This window comes from Salvelinus fontinalis, chromosome 18 (genome assembly GCF_029448725.1).
Source record: "Salvelinus fontinalis isolate EN_2023a chromosome 18, ASM2944872v1, whole genome shotgun sequence".
NCBI lineage: Eukaryota > Metazoa > Chordata > Actinopteri > Salmoniformes > Salmonidae > Salvelinus > Salvelinus fontinalis.
In genome coordinates this window covers 778,583-799,327 of record NC_074682.1, presented here as the reverse complement: position 1 = coordinate 799,327, position 20,745 = coordinate 778,583, and the positions used below count along the sequence as shown (strand labels likewise).

The following is a 20,745-nucleotide window of genomic DNA, read 5'->3' as shown; positions in this document are numbered from 1 at the left end:
CCCTACTGCCTCTGACTCACAAAACACAAATGCATCGTTTGTCAATTATGTCTCAGTGTTGGAGTGTGCTCCTGGATATACGTACATTTCCAAAACAAGAAATTGGTGCCATCTGGGTTGCATAATATAAGGATTTTTAAATTATTTTAACTTTTGATACTTAAGTATATTTTAGTAATTACATTTACTTTTTATACTTGAGTATATTTAGAACCAAAAAAATTTAGGCTTTTACTCAAGTATTTTACTGGGTGATTTTCAGTTTTACCTTAATAGAAAGTAAAATAAGTATCTATACTTTTACTCAAGTATGACACCTGGTTACTTTTCCCACCACCACTGCACTGGAGCCTATGCAGTCGAGTCACATACTCTCGAGCAGAGGCACTGCTGTGAAGCCATGCATTTGAGGCAGATTCTTGCAGGATTGACCAGAGATGCTAGTTTTGTGCGACTGGTCCTTAAACCAATGATCTATCATGATTTGATTATGTACCACCCCTCCTTCCACATTCACCCTTTTTTCCTTCACCTAACCACCAGGAGATAGATACTGTATCCCAAATAACACCCTATTCTCTATTTATTGCACTACTTTTAGTAGACACCATAATCTCAATACCCTCATGGGCTGCTCTGTTGATTGAGAGTGTGGGACAGGAGTACACTGTACATACTGTACTTTCTAATTATTGGTGCTGTTCACTCTTGGACAACTTCCCAAATGATTCAATGGAGTTGCCAAAATTATGTCTCCATTTGGCAAGAGGTGCAACACTGGTCACATGAAAGGACTGACTAGACTGAAACATGGTGGTTAGATTAAAGGACTCTGTGTATCTATGTTCTAATCTTGTCTATTGTGAGATTTGTGATGAGTACTGCGTCGGCAAGTACGATTCTCCTGTGGCTTGGACATTAGCATGGTTTTACTTAAACTATTGTTGATGCAACAGAGACTATAAGTTCACTGAGGTCCAAAATGGTTTTCTACAGAGCTCTTTACAGTATGGGCAGACTTCAGTTTAAAAAATGTAGCTTGGAAAATACAGGATGTCTGTGGCTGCTTGCTTTCTCTGGGTATTGTGGAGTGGTCTACAACTGTCCTGTCAATGAATGATCTATGATTTTCACATTTCAATGACATTATTGAAATGTGACTCGTCCCTGACAGTGTTAATTGCCATACTAAACAGGACAGGTAAAACATCCCTGAGAAATGGCGCTACAGAAATATGATTACAACTTTGCCCCCCATAAAGCTCTGCATGTCTCACCAACAGCAGATATTCTAAAACAACAAATTACAATATTCAAAATCGGGGCAAACCAGTTGTTCCGGATTAAGTACTCCTTGATTTAGTAATGGTTGTGAATGCCAGTAGCTGTTACATAAGTATTATTCAGATAATTTACCAAAAATAAATAGAAACCCTTCCAAGAATGAAAGGATGCTTAGAAATACAAACATGCACATGGACAGCATTTACTAATGAAAAAGTTATTAAAGAGTAGTGGAATATTATTCACTATTTAAAAAAATAAAGGGAACACTTAAATAACACAATGTAACTCCAAGTCAATCACACTTCTGTGAAATCAAACTGTCCACTTAGGAAGCAACACTGATTGACAATACATTTCACATGCTGTTGTGCAAATGGAATAGACAAAAGGTGGAAATTATAGGCAATTAGCAAGACACCCCCCCAAAACAGGAGTGATTCTACAGGTGGTGACCACAGACCACTTCTCAGTTCCTATGCTTCCTGGCTGATGTTTTGGTCACTTTTGAATGCTGGCGGTGCTCTCACTCTAGTGGTAGCATGAGACGGAGTCTACAACCCACACAAGTGGCTCAGGTAGTGCAGTTCATCCAGGATGGCACATCAATGCGAACTGTGGCAAAAAGGTTTGCTGTGTCTGTCAGCGTAGTGTCCAGAGCATGCAGGCGCTACCAGGAGACAGGCCAGTACATCAGGAGACGTGGAGGAGGCCGTAGGAGGGCAACAACCCAGCAGCAAGACCGCTACCTCCGCCTTAGTGCAAGGAGGTGCACTGCCCGAGCCCTGCAAAATGACCTCCAGCAGGCCACAAATGTGCATGTGTCAGCATATGGTCTCACAAGGGGTCTGAGGATCTCATCTCGGTACCTAATGGCAGTCAGGCTACCTCTGGCGAGCACATGGAGGGCTGTGCGGCCCCACAAAGAAATGCCACCCCACACCATGACTGACCCATCACCAAACCGGTCATGCTGGAGGATGTTGCAGGCAGCAGAACGTTCTCCACGGCGTCTCCAGACTCTGTCACGTCTGTCACATGTGCTCATGTGCTCAGTGTGAACCTGCTTTCATCTGTGAAGAGCACAGGGCGCCAGTAGTGAATTTGACAATCTTGGTGTTCTCTGGCAAATGCCAAACGTCCTGCACGGTGTTGGGCTGTAAGCACAACCCCCAACTGTGGACATCGGGCCCTCATACCACCCTCATGGAGTCTGTTTCTGACCGTTTGAGCAGACACATGCACATTTGTGGCCTGCTGGAGGTAATTTTGCAGGGCGCTGGCAGTGCACCTCCTTGCACAAAGGCAAGGAGGTGCCTATAATTGCCTATATTTTCCACCTTTTGTCTATTCCATTTGCACAACAGCATGTGAAATGTATTGTCAATCAGTGTTACTTCCTAAGTGGACAGTTTGATTTCACAGAAGTGTGATTGACTTGGAGTTACATTGTGTTGTTTAAGTGTTCCCTTTATTTTTTTGAGCAGTGTATGATGCCATTCATTTTTGTACACAAGTGACACCCAGCACAAGTCGGCTGGAGGATTTATGCAACAATGACAGGGTTGTTTTGCAGCTACTGTGACAGAGCAGAGTCAGCTATGATTCCAGAATTAAAGCCTGTCTCAGATGTCAAACAGCATCTAGAGGAAGAATACTGGGTAGAATTTACCTGAGGCCTGTAACCATGGCTGAGTCACTGAGCACAGCAAGAACCAACATAAAAAAACAACGTAACTGCCTAGCCAAAATGTCAAACATGCCTGGCATTTGAACAATAAACCACTGAAGGCTCGTCCTTAAAGAAGGACAAACACTACTCTCTCAATGAATTAATTTCAGGACGTGGTTACCTGCAGGGGGCGAAGTATGGTGCATACCAGAGGAGGAGCTATAGGAAGACTTGCTCATTGTAATGGTTGAAATTGAATTAAATGGAACGGTATCAAAAACATCAAACATGGAAACCACAAGTTCTATTAATTCCATTCCAGCCATTACAATGAGCCTGTCCTCATCTAGCTCCTCACACCAGCCTCCTCTGGTGCATACTAGCCTTTTTGTTATTATTTTACATTTAATTAATCACACAGTCGTCACTCAGTGTAATTTATCAAGGCCGGGATTCAATCTAAGGAACATTCTGGAGCAGTGCACTAGACAGTCAACATTGCACCTTTTAAAGAGCAACTGCCCCTAAAGACAAACTTGTCATTTAGAAAATGTATAGGCTCATCGATATGAGTCATAAACATTCATTCTATTGTAACTATTTACTACAAAGTGTTAATAGGATCATTTTGGTCATTAAAGTTAGTCTCGTCTGAGATTAGTTTTTATAGGGCTCCCGAGTGGCGCAGCAGTCTAAGGCACTGCATCTCAGTGCTAGAGACGTCACTACAGACCCTGGTTAAATTCCAGGCTTTATCACAACTGGCCGGGATTCCCATAGGACGGTGCATAATTGGCCCAGCGCTGTTAGGGTTTGGCCGGGGTAAGCCGTCATTGTAAATAAGAATTTATTCTTAATTGTGACTTGCCTAATTAAATAAGGTTAAATACAATTTTAAAAAATACATGAGTATGTCACAATTTAAATGAAGGCTGGAACTAATGTTCATGGGACAACATGTCAAAATTACAATAGCTCCAAGTTTCAATGACTTAAAAACATCAAACCATCTATAAATTGTAGAAATTCATATACAAATATTGAAAGCGTTTATTAATGAGAAAACAAAAAGGTGTGCAACATGAAAATATGGTCTCATTTACATTGTGACTTTCCTAGTTAAATAAAGGTAAAATGAATAAATTAATAATTTATTGATGGTCCCTATCTAGCCCCGGAGATAGGCTATCCAAAGTTAAGCCAACTTTGCCACGATCGCACACCAGACGGCTAAAGCTAATTGGCTAAATAATTGGGCTAACTCTTCCCACGTGCGAACACACACACGAGACACCCACATCAGACCACACCCCAAAACCAACTCACGCTTGAATTCAGTCATGGCCGCTAGAATTTCTTAATGAACCAAATCTAAAACGAGGCCAAATCAGGAAGTGCAGTCACCCTTTTCCACAATGTTTGCAGATATTGCATTCACAGTAAATGCTGCGTATGGTAAAGTGTGCTGCTGTATAAAGTGCCTTGCATAGCAGCACCCACTCGTAACACGCGCTCCAGCAGGTATATCTCACTGGTCACCCCCAAAGCTAATTCCTCCTTTGGTCGTCTTTCCTTCCAGTTCTCTGCTGCCAATGACTGGAACGAACTGCAAAAATCTCTGAAGCTAGAGACTCATATCTCCCTCACTAGCTTTAAGCGCCAGCTATCAGAGCAGCTCACAGATCACTGCACCTGTACATAGCTCATCTGTAAACAGCCCATCTATCTATCTTCCTCATCCCCATACTGTATTTATTTATTTATCTTGCTCCTTTGTACCCCAGTATCTCTACCTGCATATCCATCTTCTGCACATCTACCATTCCAGTGTTTAATTGCTATATTGTAATTACTTCGCCACCATGGCCTATTTATTGCTTTAACTCCCTTATCTTACCTCATTTGCACTCACTGTATATAGACTTTGTTTTCTTTTGTTCTACTGTATTATTGACTATGTTTTGTTTATTCTATGTGTAACTCTGTGTTGTTGTATGTGTCGAATTGCTATGCGTTTATCTTGGCCAGGTCGCAGTTGCAAATGAGAACTTGTTCTCAACTAGCCTACCTGGTTAAATAAAGGTGAAATAAAATCAAATAAATAGCCGCGGGATGTAGGGATGCTGAGCATGCTGCAGCACCCACTGAAATGTTTTAATAATAAGAATGAAAAAAAATATTACTCGAATTATTAGCAGACCAATATAGCCGTTTGTAGCATGGGCAAAAAAATAATAATGCAGCTCTTACAATGTTGTTGACCATGACAACTAAACCTTAAAAAATGTAAATGGTGTAACTAGCGTTTGTGTTGATGTGGTCCCCCTTGAAGAACAATTGCGCAGGCCAATGCAAATCCTAGTCTCTGAACTTTAAACTGCGTTTTTAGATGTTTTAAGGTCGTTTTTACGTATTGTAGGGACACGAAGAGGCAGTTCGTCCGTGAGAGGGTGGCCGAGCACCTTGTTGTAGCAGATTTGTTTTCTAGAAACCTGGCTTGCAGGTTTAAGAGTACCATAACTTAGCCATTTAGGGGTTTTTGCCTAACCTTATTTGAGGATCTTCCATCCTCTTTCGTGCACAAACATTTGACAGCCTCGCAATTTCACATTTGTGCCAGTTTTGGCGTATCCAATTTCACGTTTGGGCCAAATGTCAAGAATTTAAGTGAGTTTGCAAGATCCTTTTGAAATGCTAGCCTACAGTTGCCCTGCTCTATTTGTTACCCTTCATGTGTTACCCTAAATGTTGTCCCCAATGGAAATGGAGATGTTCTACAGTAAATTCCTTGCATTTTGCAACTTAAACTCAAAACTTACTTGACTGTCTTGCAATGTTAGAGGAATTTGAAAATTGCATGTAGCCAATCGCATCGTGTTGTGCCACCCAAAATGGCACTTTTTTAACATACTACACTGTACATACACAATAACAATCGTGTACTGAACCAAACATTGCAGTAAGCCTGCAGGATACCATTTCCCAAGGTTGCAAAAAAAACTGTTGTACTGCTTTACATACATATAACAGTTGGAATGTTAATACCGACAGAGTCGGGATTACTTGGAAATAACAAACATTTCATTGCATAATCCCCACAGGCTAAACAGGGGCAGTGTTGGCTGATGAACTGAGCATTCTGTGGTTTTGGAGAGGCCCTTAAAGACTTGGATCAGACAATGGACCTGCACATTGTAAATCTTAGCTGAGTTTCCTCTACTCCACTCGCTCTACGGAGTCCCATTGAAATTTCATTGGGAGGATGAAAGGACCTGCTGGTAACCAGGTACATAGGCCAGGAGTAATCCAAATGCTCCTGGTCTGCTGTTACTACAGAAAAATCTGTTTGGAGGATTTGCCAGTGAACGGACACAATGTTCACCTAATCCTTTAATTGGATTCTGCATTGGTATGAGTGACACTGTGCCATAGCACAACTGCACTGCAGATGCTGGCGTCAGACAGTAGTTGGTCAAAATGGGAAACAAAATGAGCCAGCATCCATGTCAAAATCAAATCTTTGTTAAGTATATGGCTCCCCTTGAAAATAAAGTATTTTGGGACTTTGGAAAGAAGGATATCAGATCTTCTCCATTATGCAAGGTATGTCAATACGAACCCATTTTCCCCTGGACTTCACAGATGGTCATTTGCTCATCAGTTGCCCACAAACTGTCACATCACAACCTCAGTCGTTAAAAGCTCGTGTTAATCTAACAGAAGTTTCCAGTAGCTATTACAGTAAAAAAAATACCATGCTATTGTTTGAGGAGAGTGCACTAAACAATTTTATCATGGCAACTGGTTTGATACAATCCCATCTGAAGGTAAATAATGTACTTACATTCAGTAATCTTGTTCTGATATGTCATCCTGAGGGTCACAGAGATAAAATGTAGCATAGTTTTGTGTGATAAAATCAATTTTTATATTTAAATGTAGGAACTGAGTTCCACAGTCTGAACCCCTGCTGTGTTTGATACACACAGGAAACTGTTGAGCGTGAGTAACCCGGCAGCGTTGCAGTTCTTGACACAAACAGGTGCGCCTGGCATCTGCCACCATACCCCATTAAAAGGCACTTAAATATTTTGTTTTACCTATTCACACACTGAATGTCACACACAATCCATGTCTCAATGGTCTCAAGGCTTAAAAAGCCTTCTCCTCGCCTTCATCTACAGTAAACTGATTGAAGTGGATATAACAATTACAAATCAATTAGCTATCATAGCTTTCACCTGGATTCACCTGGTCAGTGTATGTTATGGAAAGAGAAGGTGTCCTTACTGTTTTGAACACTCAGTGTATATTTACACACTAAAATACAATTTTAGTGTAGAGCTGTTTGAAAAGACTGGTCTATTGGTCTATTAAATAAGTTAATAGACCAATAAGAAAGAGTTCCTAACCTCTCTGTCAAAAACAGCAAATTTTCTGTTTTCCCCTCCTCATTCAGACCACTCCCAGACAGTCCTAGCAGGTTTTAATCAAGGAACTCTCTGTACTTTGCTCCCTTCATCTTTCCCTCGATCCTGACTAGTCTCCCAGTTCCTGCCTCTGAAAAACATCCCCATAGCATGATGCTGCCAGCACCATGCTTCACCGTAGGGATGGTGTCAGGTTTCCTCCAGATGTGACGCTTGGCATTCAGGCCAAAAATATTAATATTGGTTTAATCAGACCAGAGAATCTTGTTTCTCATAGTCTGAGAGTCCTTTAGGCGCTTTTTGGCAAATTCCAAATGGGCTGTCATGTGCCTTTTACTGAGGAGTGGCTTAAAGGCCTGATTGGTGGAGCGCTGCAGAAATGATTGTCCATCTGGAAGGTTCTCCCATCCCCACACACGAACTCTGGAGCTCTGTCAGAGTGACCATCAGGTTCTTGGTCACCTCCTTGACCAAGGCCCTTCTCCCCCGATTGCTCAGTTGGGCTGGGCGGCCAGCTCTAGGAAGAGTCTTGGTGGTTCCAAACTTCTTCCATTTAAGAATGATGGAGGCCACTGTGTTCTTGGGGACCTTCAATGCTGAGAAATGTTTTTTTGCCATTCCCCAGATCTGTGCCTCAACAAAATCATGTCTCAGAGCTCTCCGGACAATTCCATCATCCGCATGGCTTGGTTTTTGCTCTGACATGCACTGTCAACTGTGGGACCTTATATGGACAGGTGTGTGCCTTTCCAAATCATGTCCAATAAATTGAATTTACCACAGGTGGACTCCAATCAAGTTGTAGAAACATCTCAAGGATGATCAATGGAAACAGGGTGTACCTGAGCTCAATTTTGAGTCTCATAGCAAGGGGTCTGAATACTTATGTAAATAAGGTTTTTCTGTTTTCGCTTTGTCATTATGGGGTGTTGTGTGTAGATTGATGAAGAAATTGTTTCATTTATCAATTTTAGAATAAGGCTGCAACGTAACAATGTGGAAAAAGTCAAGGGGTCTGAATACTTTTCAAATGTACTGTACATGTCACATGTTAGGCCGCTGCTGGAAGAGCCAACGCTAGGCGGATGATTGGATGTGGTATGCTATTCGGCGGAGCAAACATTTTGCAAGTGAAGGCGCGGTGTTTGAATGTTGACATGGAGGTGGTTGAGCAACACTGGGCTGAACAATGACGGGTGGAGATAGAGGTACTAAAAAATAGTAACAGAGAGAAAGAGGAGAGACAGAGCAAGAGAGAGAGAAGGAGACACAAATGGAAGTCCAGAAAAGAGAGAGAGAGAAGGTGAGTGAGAGAGAGAAAGACAGATGCAGAGAGAGAGAGAGAGAAAAAAAGAGAGCCAGTGAGAGCGAAAGATGGATAGGGGATGTAATAAACTTGCGCAGCCCCATTGTGCCGGGGGAGTTCTGCTGACAGCACTAAACCACACCCAGTTTCCCACATCGGCTTTCCTATTGGCTGATCCGCAAAATCCCAGCAACAGCCTGCTCTCTCTCCTCCCCTCTCTTTCTCCACAAAGGACTTACCAGTGAATGAACTGAGTCAAGCACAAGCTGTTGAAATAGTAAAAGCCTCTCTCCTCCGATCTTTATCACCCAGAGCAACCAGACAGACACCGACGCCATTGCAGTGCACAGGAGAACCCTACCCTGGGTGAAGCTACATCAATAGAGCATGCTACGTAGGAATATACCTTCTCTTCAAGAAAACAACAGACTCCACTGAACTGAGAGTCTGTTTTTCCTTTCAATTCTCCCCAGAATTATTCTATTTTCTCATTCTAGGACAGCATTGCTCCTCTCCTCAGCGACTACCCTCGGAGCAGACACTCCCACAACACACCAGGACACCCCAGTCTGACCAAACAAAAGTTGTGGAAACCTATCAACTTTGGAGAGAAGCCTATCTATACGGCCGGATATATACGGTGGCCTTCCAGTGCAGAGAGAGAGTGACATTTGGGGAGAGAAAGAGGTGATTTGGGGATTTTTCTCTCTTCTGGTGGGCCTGTGAAAGTCTGTCAAGACGCCGCGTGCCGTGCTCCGCGTGAAGAATGCCCAGGCGAGGATGGCCAAGCCGGCTGAGCCAGCACCAACACCTGGGCTCTACATGGAGCGCTCGCAGAGTCGGATCAGCCTGTCGGCCTCCTTCGAGGCCCTGGCCATCTACTTCCCCTGCATGAACTCTTTTGATGAGGACGATGTCGGTAAGCAGCCTAAAGGTGCTAGCAGCAGCCTCCACGGGCCTCCTCATTCACTACTTCCATCATTTCCATCTTCGCTGCTCGTGGGCTTCTCGTAGTAGTTCATAGTTGTTGTGACAGGTTGGTAGACAAGGTTGTGAAAGTTTGTGAGAGGAGCATGGTTATGCATGTCGGTATCCCTCTCTTGAACTCAATTCAAGTGTATTTGTGAGTCTTATGGTTTAGTGGTGGTTTGCATGTCTAATAAACCATTTGGGCAGATATTTTGATGTATAGTGAACATAGCTTCTGATCAAATGTTGCCACCATGTAAGTGTGTAATACATTTGCAAATGGCTGATGGGTGACTGCTAACAGCTCCAAAAGGAATATTATAGGTGTCATCCAACTTGATGCATTGCAAATATTAGAACTGCCATTTTAATGTGGTGCTTTGAGCACAAAGAAATTCAATCTCTCTCTGACTGAGAAATTATTTATCCACCCCAATCTCATTATAAATGGCTGGATGCATAAGCCCAACTATTCCCATGACTGCTGCCAACACACACACAAAATTTGGCTACTTTAACTACTGTAATCAGACGGACGCATGGAAAAGAGAGTAGTAGGTCTGTGTCTGAATGCGCAATTGAAATGCTAATTCCTTTGCGATTTGACAAACTACACTTCTCAAGTTCAACACCCACTGATTACAGGTTAATTTCTCCTCTGTTGAGTTGAGCCACAAATATGCCCTCATCATTTCACTTCTCATTCAATCTATCGCTGTCATTATATTTAGGCTGATTTGGACTCTCCCTGGTGCACATTGCCAGCCAAAAGTGTGAAGGTAGAGAGAATTGATTGTGAGATCACTACTGTCGCTATTTTATCTCATCTCTCCTCTCTTTTCGCTGTGTATGTCTCCATCTTCCCCTCTCTTTTACTGTGTGTGTTCTGTCTCCATCTCCCCTCTCTTTCATTGTCGCCGTCTCCCCCTCTTTTTCACTGTCTCCATCTCCCCCTCTCTTTCACTTTCTCCATCTCCCCATGACTCCATCTCCCCCTCTTTCACTCTCCATCTCCCCCTCTCTTTCACTGTCTCCATCTCCTTCTCTCCCATTCTCTTTCATTGTATATCTCAATCTCCATAATCTCCCCGGTTTTATGTCTCTACCTCCCCCTCTCTTTCACTGTATGCAGTGCCTTCAGAAGGTATTCATACGCCTTGCCATTTTTCACATTCTGTTTTGTTACAGCCTGGATTCAACATTTATTAAATTGCTATTTTTTATCTTTACGAGGAATTTAAAAACCTCTGTGGTCTTTGAGGCTGAATCTGTGTTTGAAACTCATTGCTTGACTGAGGGACCTTACAGATAATTGTATGTGTGGGATACAGAGATGAATTCAAAAATCATGTTAAACACTATTATTGAGATTGAGTCCACACAACTTATTATGTGACTTGTTAAGCACATTTTTACTCCTGAATTTATTTAGGCTTGCCATAACAAAGGGGTTGAATACATTTCAGCTTTTCCTTTTATATAAATTTTCCCCCCAAAAATCTAACATAATTCCACTTTGATGTTTTGATGACACAAAATCTACATTTTTTCATTTTTAAAGACACAACAAAATGTGTCAAGGGGTGTAAATTCTTTCTGAAGGCATTGTACAGGTATACAGTATCTGTATATGTCTCCATATCCTCTCCCCTCTCTGACTGTCAGACTGTGGGGATCTGCATGTGAGACAAAGTGCTACCAGGCCAGACATCACATCTCCCCAGCTAAACCTCACCGCCAACAGGAACAGCACATCAGACTGCACCTCCCCGTCAAGCTCTACGTACAGTCAGAAGAGTCACACACAGCAGCCCGTTGTCAGAGATCTATCACAAATAGAAATCTCTGGATTTCATCATCAGCCCTTCCATGCTAGTATGTCATTACACTTGATTAAACGGCAGACATTTTATTATATGATTGAATCCTTTCATGTATAGTTAAAACCCATGGTCACTGATCTACGTATGTAGCCTACATGTATTATATGTATCTCTATCTCAGGATCTCATCAGCTTTCCATAACTCGCATCTCATTAGACTTAATCTTGTCAGACAGCAGACATAGACTTTTCATCATGGTCATTTTCTTGCGTGTACTGTAAGAATCACCGGAATAGAATGCAGCAGGTGAGCATATGGTAGTGATGCTACTGTGAAGCTAATGCTGGCAGAATGCATTGCTGTGGCTATAGTGTAGCGGACCTAGTGGTGCTGGGAGCCAGAGGGGAGGATTATTGCCTGTTGAGACATGTACTGGCACTCAGCCTTGATTACAGCTTGAAAACCATCGCTGACCCCTGTCATCATGTCTCAGCCAGGGCAAGAAGTGAATAAATATGAATATACTGTATTTGGGATTATATTTGGGGCACAATTGTTACGAGCAGCATTTTAATGCCAAAAGTGAGGAAAATGGGGAACAAATAAAAACAGAGGTACGGAGGAAATTAAAAGGTCATAGAAAGAATCCTGTTGCATAATATTTGATACTGTCATATAGATGCAGTACTATATGCCATTTCATATGGATGAGGGATGCTTCTAAATCCACCAAATCTGTCAAATTGGGTTTGACAGAAAAGTAAAACAGCATTTCTAAATATCTACACAGGAGTTGAAGAACGCTGTGACGTTTCTAACAGAACATTGGATGAAACAACAGAAAAAACCAACAACATTGGACTAATTAAGGAAATAACCCCAGGGCACCCTCCTACTAATACCTAACATAAATCAATTTCTAAGAGGAGAAATTGGGCACAATATAGAAACAACACACATTTATGAAAAAATGAAACGACTGTTGTATTGGTTCTGGTGATCTATAAATGTGCAGGTAATGACAAAGCTATTAATTACACATCAGTTATATCCAGAGGAAACTGAACATTTTATGTTGTTCAATCAGTCAGGTCTATGTTTTTAGACAGGGCTAGAACATGGAGGAAAAAAGGTTCCCTTGGTGGCCATGTTGGAGAAACAACCCAGAAAAGTAGGTCTAGTCAGTGGTGAAAAGAGGCAATCCATTGAGGAACATACTGTACATTATATCTACCGATTCCTGTGATATTTTGCATTGCATCGTTTTTCAGTGTTGGTAGAGTTGATTTCCTTAAGGGTGGGCTTAAAAATGTAACAGTACTAACATTATTGACATCGTGTTTTGCACATGGGCGCCTGACTGTCTGAAAGTGGGGGTGAAAACGCTTGGTGGTGCACCCAGACTATTTTTGCATTTTAAATGTTTTTTCTACACTGTTTTTCTTAACCCTTTAGACTCGTTCCAGTATACGGGTTGAAAATGGCAGATTTGGGCACTGATAAATGCCTAAATTGGAATGCAGAAGCTGTACAGTAACATGCTATACATCAAATAAAATTTGATTGGTCACATACACAGATTAAGCAGATGTTATTGCGGGTGTAGAGAATTGCTTGTGTTCCTAGCTTCAACAGTGCAGTAGTATCTATAACAATTCACAACAATACACACACATCTAAAAGTAAAATAATGTAATTAAGAAATATATCAATATTAGATTGAGCAATGTCAGAGTAGCATTGACTAAAATACAGTAGCATAGAATACAGTATATACATATGAGATGAGCAGAGCAGTATGTTATTAAAGTTATTATTAAAGTGACTAGTGTTCCATTATTAAAGTGGCCAGTGATTCCAAGTATATAGGGCAGCAGCCTCTAAGGTGCACGGTTGCGTAACCAGGTGGAAGCCGGCTAGTGATGGCTATTTAACAGTCTGATGGCCTTGAGATGGAAGCTGTTTTTCAGTCTCTTGGTCCCAGCTTTGATGCACCCGTTGTCATAGGTGTCGCTCTCCTCATCCTCGGAAGAGGTGAGGAGAGAAGGATCTTCTGACCAAAATGCGGAGTCCGGGAAATATGCCATCTTTATTTATTAATAACGAAAACTGATGACACGAAAACAAACACTTTCAAAACTTACAAAATAACAAAACGACGTACAACGGAACCTGAACATAAACTTACATAGACAAACGTAAACTCACGAACAGGAACGGACATCGAAACATACGAACAGCCCAACAGCTCCAAAAGTGAATATATCGAACACAAACGAAGACATCACAAGAGACAATCACCCACAAACAAACAGTGAAAATGCCCTACCTAAATATGACTCTTGATTAGAGGAAAATGCAAACCACCTGCCTCTAATCAAGAGCCATACCAGGCAAACCGAAACCAACATAGAAACAGATAACATAGACTGCCCACCCAAAACACATGCCCTGACCATAAACACATAAAAAACAACATAAAACAGGTCAGGACTGTTACAGTACCCCCCCCTCAAGATGCGCACGCCGGGCGCACAAGCACAAAGTCCAGGGGAGGGTCCGGGTGGGCAGTTGACCACGGTGGTGGTTCCGGCTCAGGACGCTGTCCCCATACCACCATAGTCACTCCCCTCTTCTGTCTACCCCCTCTAATGACCACCCTAACACTACCCTCCCCTAAATAAACAGCTAGCACCGGGACAAGGGGCAGCACCGGGACAAGGGGTAGCACCGGGACAAGGGGCAGCACTAGAACAAGGGGCAGCACCTGGATAAGGGGCAGCACCGGGACAAGGGGCAGCACCGGGACAAGGGGCAGCACCGGGACAAGGGGCAGCACCGGGACAAGGGGCAGCACCGGGACAAGGGGCAGCACCGGGACAAGGGGCAGCACCGGGACAAGGGTCAGCACCGGGACAAGGGGCAACACCGGGACAAGGGGCAACACCGGGACAAGGGGCAGATCCCAGCTGAAGGACTCTGGCAGGTCCTGGTTGGACGGCTCTGGCAGGTCCATGCAGGCTGACGGCTCTCGACGCTCATGGCAGACTGACGGCTCTCTACGCTCATGGCAGGCTGACGGCTCTCGACGCTCATGGCAGGCTGACGGCTCTCGACGCTCATGGCAGGCTGACGGCTCTCGACGCTCATGGCAGGCTGACGGCTCTCGACGCTCATGGCGCTCTGACGGCTCTGGCTGCTCATGGCTCTCTGACGGCTCTGGCTGCTCATGGCTCGCTGACGGCTCTGGCTGCTCATGGCTCGCTGACGGCTCTGGCTGCTCATGGCTCGCTGGCGGCTCTGGCAGATCCTGTCTGGTTGGCGGCTCTGGCAGATCCTGTCTGGTTGGCGGCTCTGGCAGATCCTGTCTGGTTGGCGGCTCTGGCAGATCCTGTCTGGTTGGCGGCTCTGGCAGATCCTGTCTGGTTGGCGGCTCTGGCAGATCCTGTCTGGTTGGCGGCTCTGGCAGATCCTGTCTGGCTGACGGCTCTAGCGGCTCCTGTCTGGCTGACGGCTCTAGCGGCTCCTGTCTGGCGGATGGCTCTGTAGGCTCATGGCAGACGGGCGGCTTTGCAGGCTCATGGCAGACGGGCGGCTTTGCAGGCTCATGGCAGACGGATGGCTCAGACGGCGCTGGGGAGACGGATGGCTCAGATGGCGCTGGAGAGACGGATGGCTCAGATGGCGCTGGGGAGACGGATGGCTCAGATGGCGCTGGGGAGACGGATGGCTCAGATGGCGCTGGGGAGACGGATGGCTCAGATGGCGCTGGGGAGACAGATAGCTCTGTAGGGAGGAGAAGGAGAGACAGCCTGGTGCGTGGTCTAGGCACCGGCTGCGCTGGAGAGGAGGAAACAGCAGGAGAGAGAACCCGGAGAGACAGCCTGGTACGGGGGGCTGCCACCGGAGGACTGGTACATGGAGGTGGCACCGGATATACCGGACCGTGAAGGAGGACACGTGCTCTTGAGCACCGAGCCTCCCCAACCCTACCAGGTTGAATGAACCCCGTAGCCCTGCCAGTGCGGCGAGGTGGAATAGCCCGCACTGGGCTATGCAGGCGAACCGGGGACACCACCTGTAAGGCTGGTGCCATGTACACCGGCCCGAGGAGACGTACTGGAGACCAGCTACGTTGGGCCGGCTTCATGGCACCCGGCTCGATGCCCAACCTAGCCCTCCCAGTGCGGCAAGGTGGAATAGCCCGCACTGGGCTAAGCACGCGTACTGGGGACACCGTGCGCTTTACCGCATAACACGGTGTCTTACCAGTACGACGCCTTCTACCTCCACGGTAAGCACGGGGAGTTTGCTCGGGTATCCTACCCGGCTTTGCCACACTCCTCGTGTGCCTCCCCCCAAGAAATTTTTGGGTCTTACTCACGGGCTCCCAACCGCGTCGTCGCGCTGCCTCCTCATACCAGCGCTCCTGGGCTGTGGCTGCCTTCTTCTCCTCCTTAGGACGGCGATATTCCCCTGGTTGAGCCCAAGGTCCTCTACCGTCCAATATCTCCTCCCAAGTCCAGAAATCCTTATTGCTCCGTCGAGCATTCCCATACCGCTTGGTCTCTGTATTTTGGTGGGTGATTCTGTCATAGGTGTCGCTCTCCTCATCCTCGGAAGAGGTGAGGAGAGAAGGATCTTCTGACCAAAATGCGGAGTCCGGGAAATATGCCATCTTTATTTATTAATAACGAAAACTGATGACACGAAAACAAACACTTTCAAAACTTACAAAATAACAAAACGACGTACAACGGAACCTGAACATAAACTTACATAGACAAACGTAAACTCACGAACAGGAACGGACATCGAAACATACGAACAGCCCAACAGCTCCAAAAGTGAATATATCGAACACAAACGAAGACATCACAAGAGACAATCACCCACAAACAAACAGTGAAAATGCCCTACCTAAATATGACTCTTGATTAGAGGAAAATGCAAACCACCTGCCTCTAATCAAGAGCCATACCAGGCAAACCGAAACCAACATAGAAACAGATAACATAGACTGCCCACCCAAAACACATGCCCTGACCATAAACACATAAAAAACAACATAAAACAGGTCAGGACTGTTACACCCGTACTGACTTTCGCCTTCTGGATTCGAATGGGTGAACAGGCCGTGGCTCGGGTGGTTGATGTCCTTGATCTTTTTGGCCTTCCAGTGTCATCGGGTGCTGTAGGTGTCCTGGAGGGCAGGTAGTTTGCCTCTGGTAAAGCGTTTGGCAGACTGCACCACCCTCTGGAGAGCCCTGGGGTTGCAGGTGGTGCAGTTGCCGTACCATGCGGTGATACAGCCCAACAGGATGCTCTGAATTGTGCATCTGTAAAGGTTTGTGAGGGTTTTAGGGGCCAAGCCAAATTTCTTCAGCCTCCTGAGGTTGAAGAGGCGCTGTTGCGACTTCATCACCACACTGTCTGTGTGGGTGAACCATTTCAGATTGTCAGTGATGTGTAGGCCGAGGAACTTGAAGCTTTCCACCTTCTCCACTGCGGTCCTGTCGATGTGGATAGGGGCGTGCTCCCTCTGCTGTTTCCTGAACTCCATGATCAGCTTCTTTGTTTAGTTGACATTGAGTGAGATGTTATTTTCCTGGCACCACTCTCCCAGGGCCCTCACCTCCTCCCTGTAGGCTGTCTCGTCATTGTTGGTAATCAGGCCTACTGCTGTTGTGTTGTCTGCAAACTTGATGATTGAGTTGGAGGCGTGTACGGCCACGCAGTCATGGGTGAACAGGGAGTACAGGAGGGGGTTGAGCACGCACCCTTGTGGAGTCCTTGTGACCCCCTGACCCAGACTGCAATATATCATGGACCGTTTTTGGATTGTGTAAACAACAGCAGTTTTTGTGTGAGGGCAGGGATGCAGGCTTGTGTTCCAAACAAAACAGCTACACGTGTGCTTGCTCTAGGTCCTCAACGGTACAGCTAGGATTACTTAGGAACTTAAGAACTGTACACACATTGGAGAGGTGTGTGGCCACTTGAAGACCCCAGTTAGTCCTCTTACTCAACCCCTTGAAATGTTTTGGTCTTATGTTGCACCTACCCCACATTTTCCATGAACATTCTTATCATATTACTAAATGTATCCAGAGTACTTTTAGATTTCGCTACCAACAAAAGTACAGTAAATGTGAAATGCACATCAAATCAACAGCGCAATGTTTGGATTCAGTCTTGTGTCAGGTGAACTGTTGTGTCCCCATAATCTCGAAACTGTTCCCTTTCAATAGCTACCATGGTTATGCATCAAATCAAATTTTATTGGTCACATACACATGGTTAGCAGATGTTATTGTGAGTGTAGCGAAATGCTTGTAATACATAAAAAAACAAAATGCTGCAAAGTTTCCTAAGGACTAAAAGCGAGGCAGCCCTCTCTGTCAGCGCCATCTTTTCTATATGCATTTCATATTTCTTCTGTAAGAATCATTTTTATTTAGCACAATTTCCATGAGTGTAAAGGGTTAACAGATGGAATCCATATTTATGAACAGAGGACAACAATATTTCTTAGATTTTTCCACAAAAAAATTATATTGAAAAAGTGTTTTGACTAGGTTACTAATCTACACCCTTCCCTGAATATCTCACCCATAGTGATCGATTGACAGGTCTGACACCCTACCAACTCTGTGACTCTCACAAATATCCTGGTCCTCCCCTGACAATCCCACTTACAGTGATCTATGACAGGCCAAACTATTAAGAATGTGGCCAGGATAATGCATGCCATTGAAAAAATTAAATAGTAAATGGGAGGAATAATATTGTTTTACCCAAAATGGATTTGAATTAGAATGTTGTCCATGGTAGGTTAAGAAAAAACTTTTTTAAATTGTACATTAAGTTGTCATCTTTTTTTTGTCACAAATAATGCAGTCACAATAATGCAGTACAATTACAAATGTGACTTTGATTTATCTTTTAACAATTTTCTAAATAAGGCAGTGTAACATGTGAGGGCATTGAACAAGAACTGTCAACTTGAAAATGCAAACTGTGGTTTTGCATTTAAATTTGGTAATTGATTATGTTCACATAAAAAGAATAGTGCAAAGATATTATACGTTTTTTATTATCCAATTGGCATTTTTTTGGGCAACTATATAAATATCCATAACTTGCGGCCCATGAATCTGCAATAGAAATAATAAAATGGTGCTCCGGTAATATGGGTCATATTTGAACAGTTTGGGTTCTCCAACCTTTTGTTTCATAAAAGCTACTTCATACTAAAACATGTTTTCACAAGCTAATCATATACAGCTTGCATATTTTGTTACTGTGTAGGCCAAATTTGATGACTAAAAACAAAGAACATTCATAACATAATTGCATTTTGGTTCTTAAAACCACACATTTTTTTACAAAAATCATTCTACTGTAGCCTACATTGCGAATCTTGCCTTTTTAAGAGAGAACAAACTGGTTTGAATAGTCCCTGCAGGACAAGGCTACTATCAATGATTTTCAAATGATTGTTAAATTGTCGTTCTGTTTTATAGTGGCCTCTTGAACAATAACCACCGTGAGTAGGCTACATATCTGTTAACAAATGCTGAAGAAACATCATAATCATGAAAATCATAAAAATAATCATCAGTAGATGGCAAAAATGCAGAATGCTGTTAAATACCTGTAAACAGCTTGGGAGGAGAATTAGTTAACTGATTTAATTATGTAATATTAGGCCTAATATCACTATCTACTTGCGAGCTACTCATTGACACCCTGCGAGCTACCGGACAGGCAGTTTTCTGCTCAGGTGCAACCTTTGATAGGCTGATGGAAGGCTACTCAGAGGCAGAGTCTGTCTGGTTCCAACAGGCAAAGTGAAACGATACAATGAATTTGCTGGTGGTGCACGGAGCTCAAATGATATGTAACAGCACCATTGAACCAACACCATCAATAAAAATGTATAAACCATTTTATTTTGCAGGTGCCTTTTCATTTTAAATACCAGTGGTGCAACCAGTGCTTTTTTTTTAACCAGGCGAGTCAGTTAAGAACAAATTCTTATTTACAATGACGGCCTAGGAACAGTGGGTTAAATGCCTTGTTCATGGGCAGAACGGCAGATTTTTACCTTGTCATCTCGGGGATTCGGCCTAGCAAATTTTGGTTACTTGCTCAACGTTCTAACCAGTAGGCGACCTGCCACCCCTTTCTAACTAAACTAAAACAGTGGCACACAGGAGGGAAGCAAAACTTTCCAGTGCTCAAAATCATTCATCTTGAGTCCATTGGGGGAGTGGGTGCAAAATGGAATCTGTACATTTTTATATCATATATAAAATTGTCATATCTATAGTATTACAGAATAGCTCAAAACATTACAAATATAAAAAAATGACAGATTTCCCAATGGAGTATGATAATCTGCAAAACAATACATTTGCACTCTTATTTTGAAAGTGGAAGTGCAGCTGCTCCATTGGCTCCATTGCTCAGGCGCCTCTGGTTATGGAGCAGATAGCTAAGTGCATCACTACTGCCTTCATGACACCTAGAAGTACTGTTGTTGCGGTAACAGAAATGCCTTGGCTTTTCGGGGTCAGTGATATTGATGGTGCTTCTTGGGTATGTTATGTTACGGTGCGAAAGGTTGTGAGTTCACACCCTGTTGCACTTGACTCAAATCACACAGTTGGGTTTCATCTGGCTGTTGGGGTTGCTGCTGGATGAGGCCAAAGTGTGGTGGATGGCTAAGTGCATCACTACTGCCATCCTGAGACCTAGAAGTACTGTCATCCCGAATTCAGAAATGCATTGTCTTTTCTGGGTCAGTTTACAGTTATCTCTATGTTCACTTCATAGCCTCATGGCATGAATGCATACCTCTCTATTGGGTCCTCAGCTCAACCAATGCCTCAAAGGTCAAGTATCTATTACCTTTCACAAGGTCAGTGTCTAAGCTGTGTTCATAGGGTCCCATAATGGACTACATGTAAGAAATGTGTCTTCAGATCCAACCCACCGCACAACCTTCTCCCAATGTATTTAAAGTATCATCTTTTGCTTCAAATGTTCGTGTTTACCACTCGTATTGACGCACTACTGAGGATCTATATGCCAAGCCTGTTTTCTAGCGCCTCCAGGAGATGAACTGGGATCTATTGAAAAAAATCTCAGAACTTCCTATGCTTCTTACCAGTCCCTCACTGTCAAGCCTGGTTTGATGCTGCCTCTCAAAATATTATTGAGACTGAGAGAGAGAGAGAGAAATAGAGAGAACG

General features: G+C 43.8%; 1 protein-coding gene across 2 annotated transcripts in view; it reads left to right on the top strand.

Moving 5' to 3' along the window:
• The first annotated feature begins 8,917 nt into the window (after positions 1-8,917).
• rims4 (regulating synaptic membrane exocytosis 4) overlaps positions 8,918-20,745 on the top strand; it is a 50,468-nt gene continuing 38,640 nt past the window's right edge. Inside the window, exon 1 of one of the 2 annotated variants that reach the window (XM_055867806.1) lies at positions 8,918-9,611. In XM_055867806.1, coding sequence (XP_055723781.1) covers positions 9,473-9,611 — 139 coding nt within the window. In that variant the 5' untranslated portion in view covers positions 8,918-9,472. Of the gene's footprint in view, positions 9,627-20,745 lie in introns of both variants that reach the window. The other variant, XM_055867805.1, reaches the window with a different exon arrangement.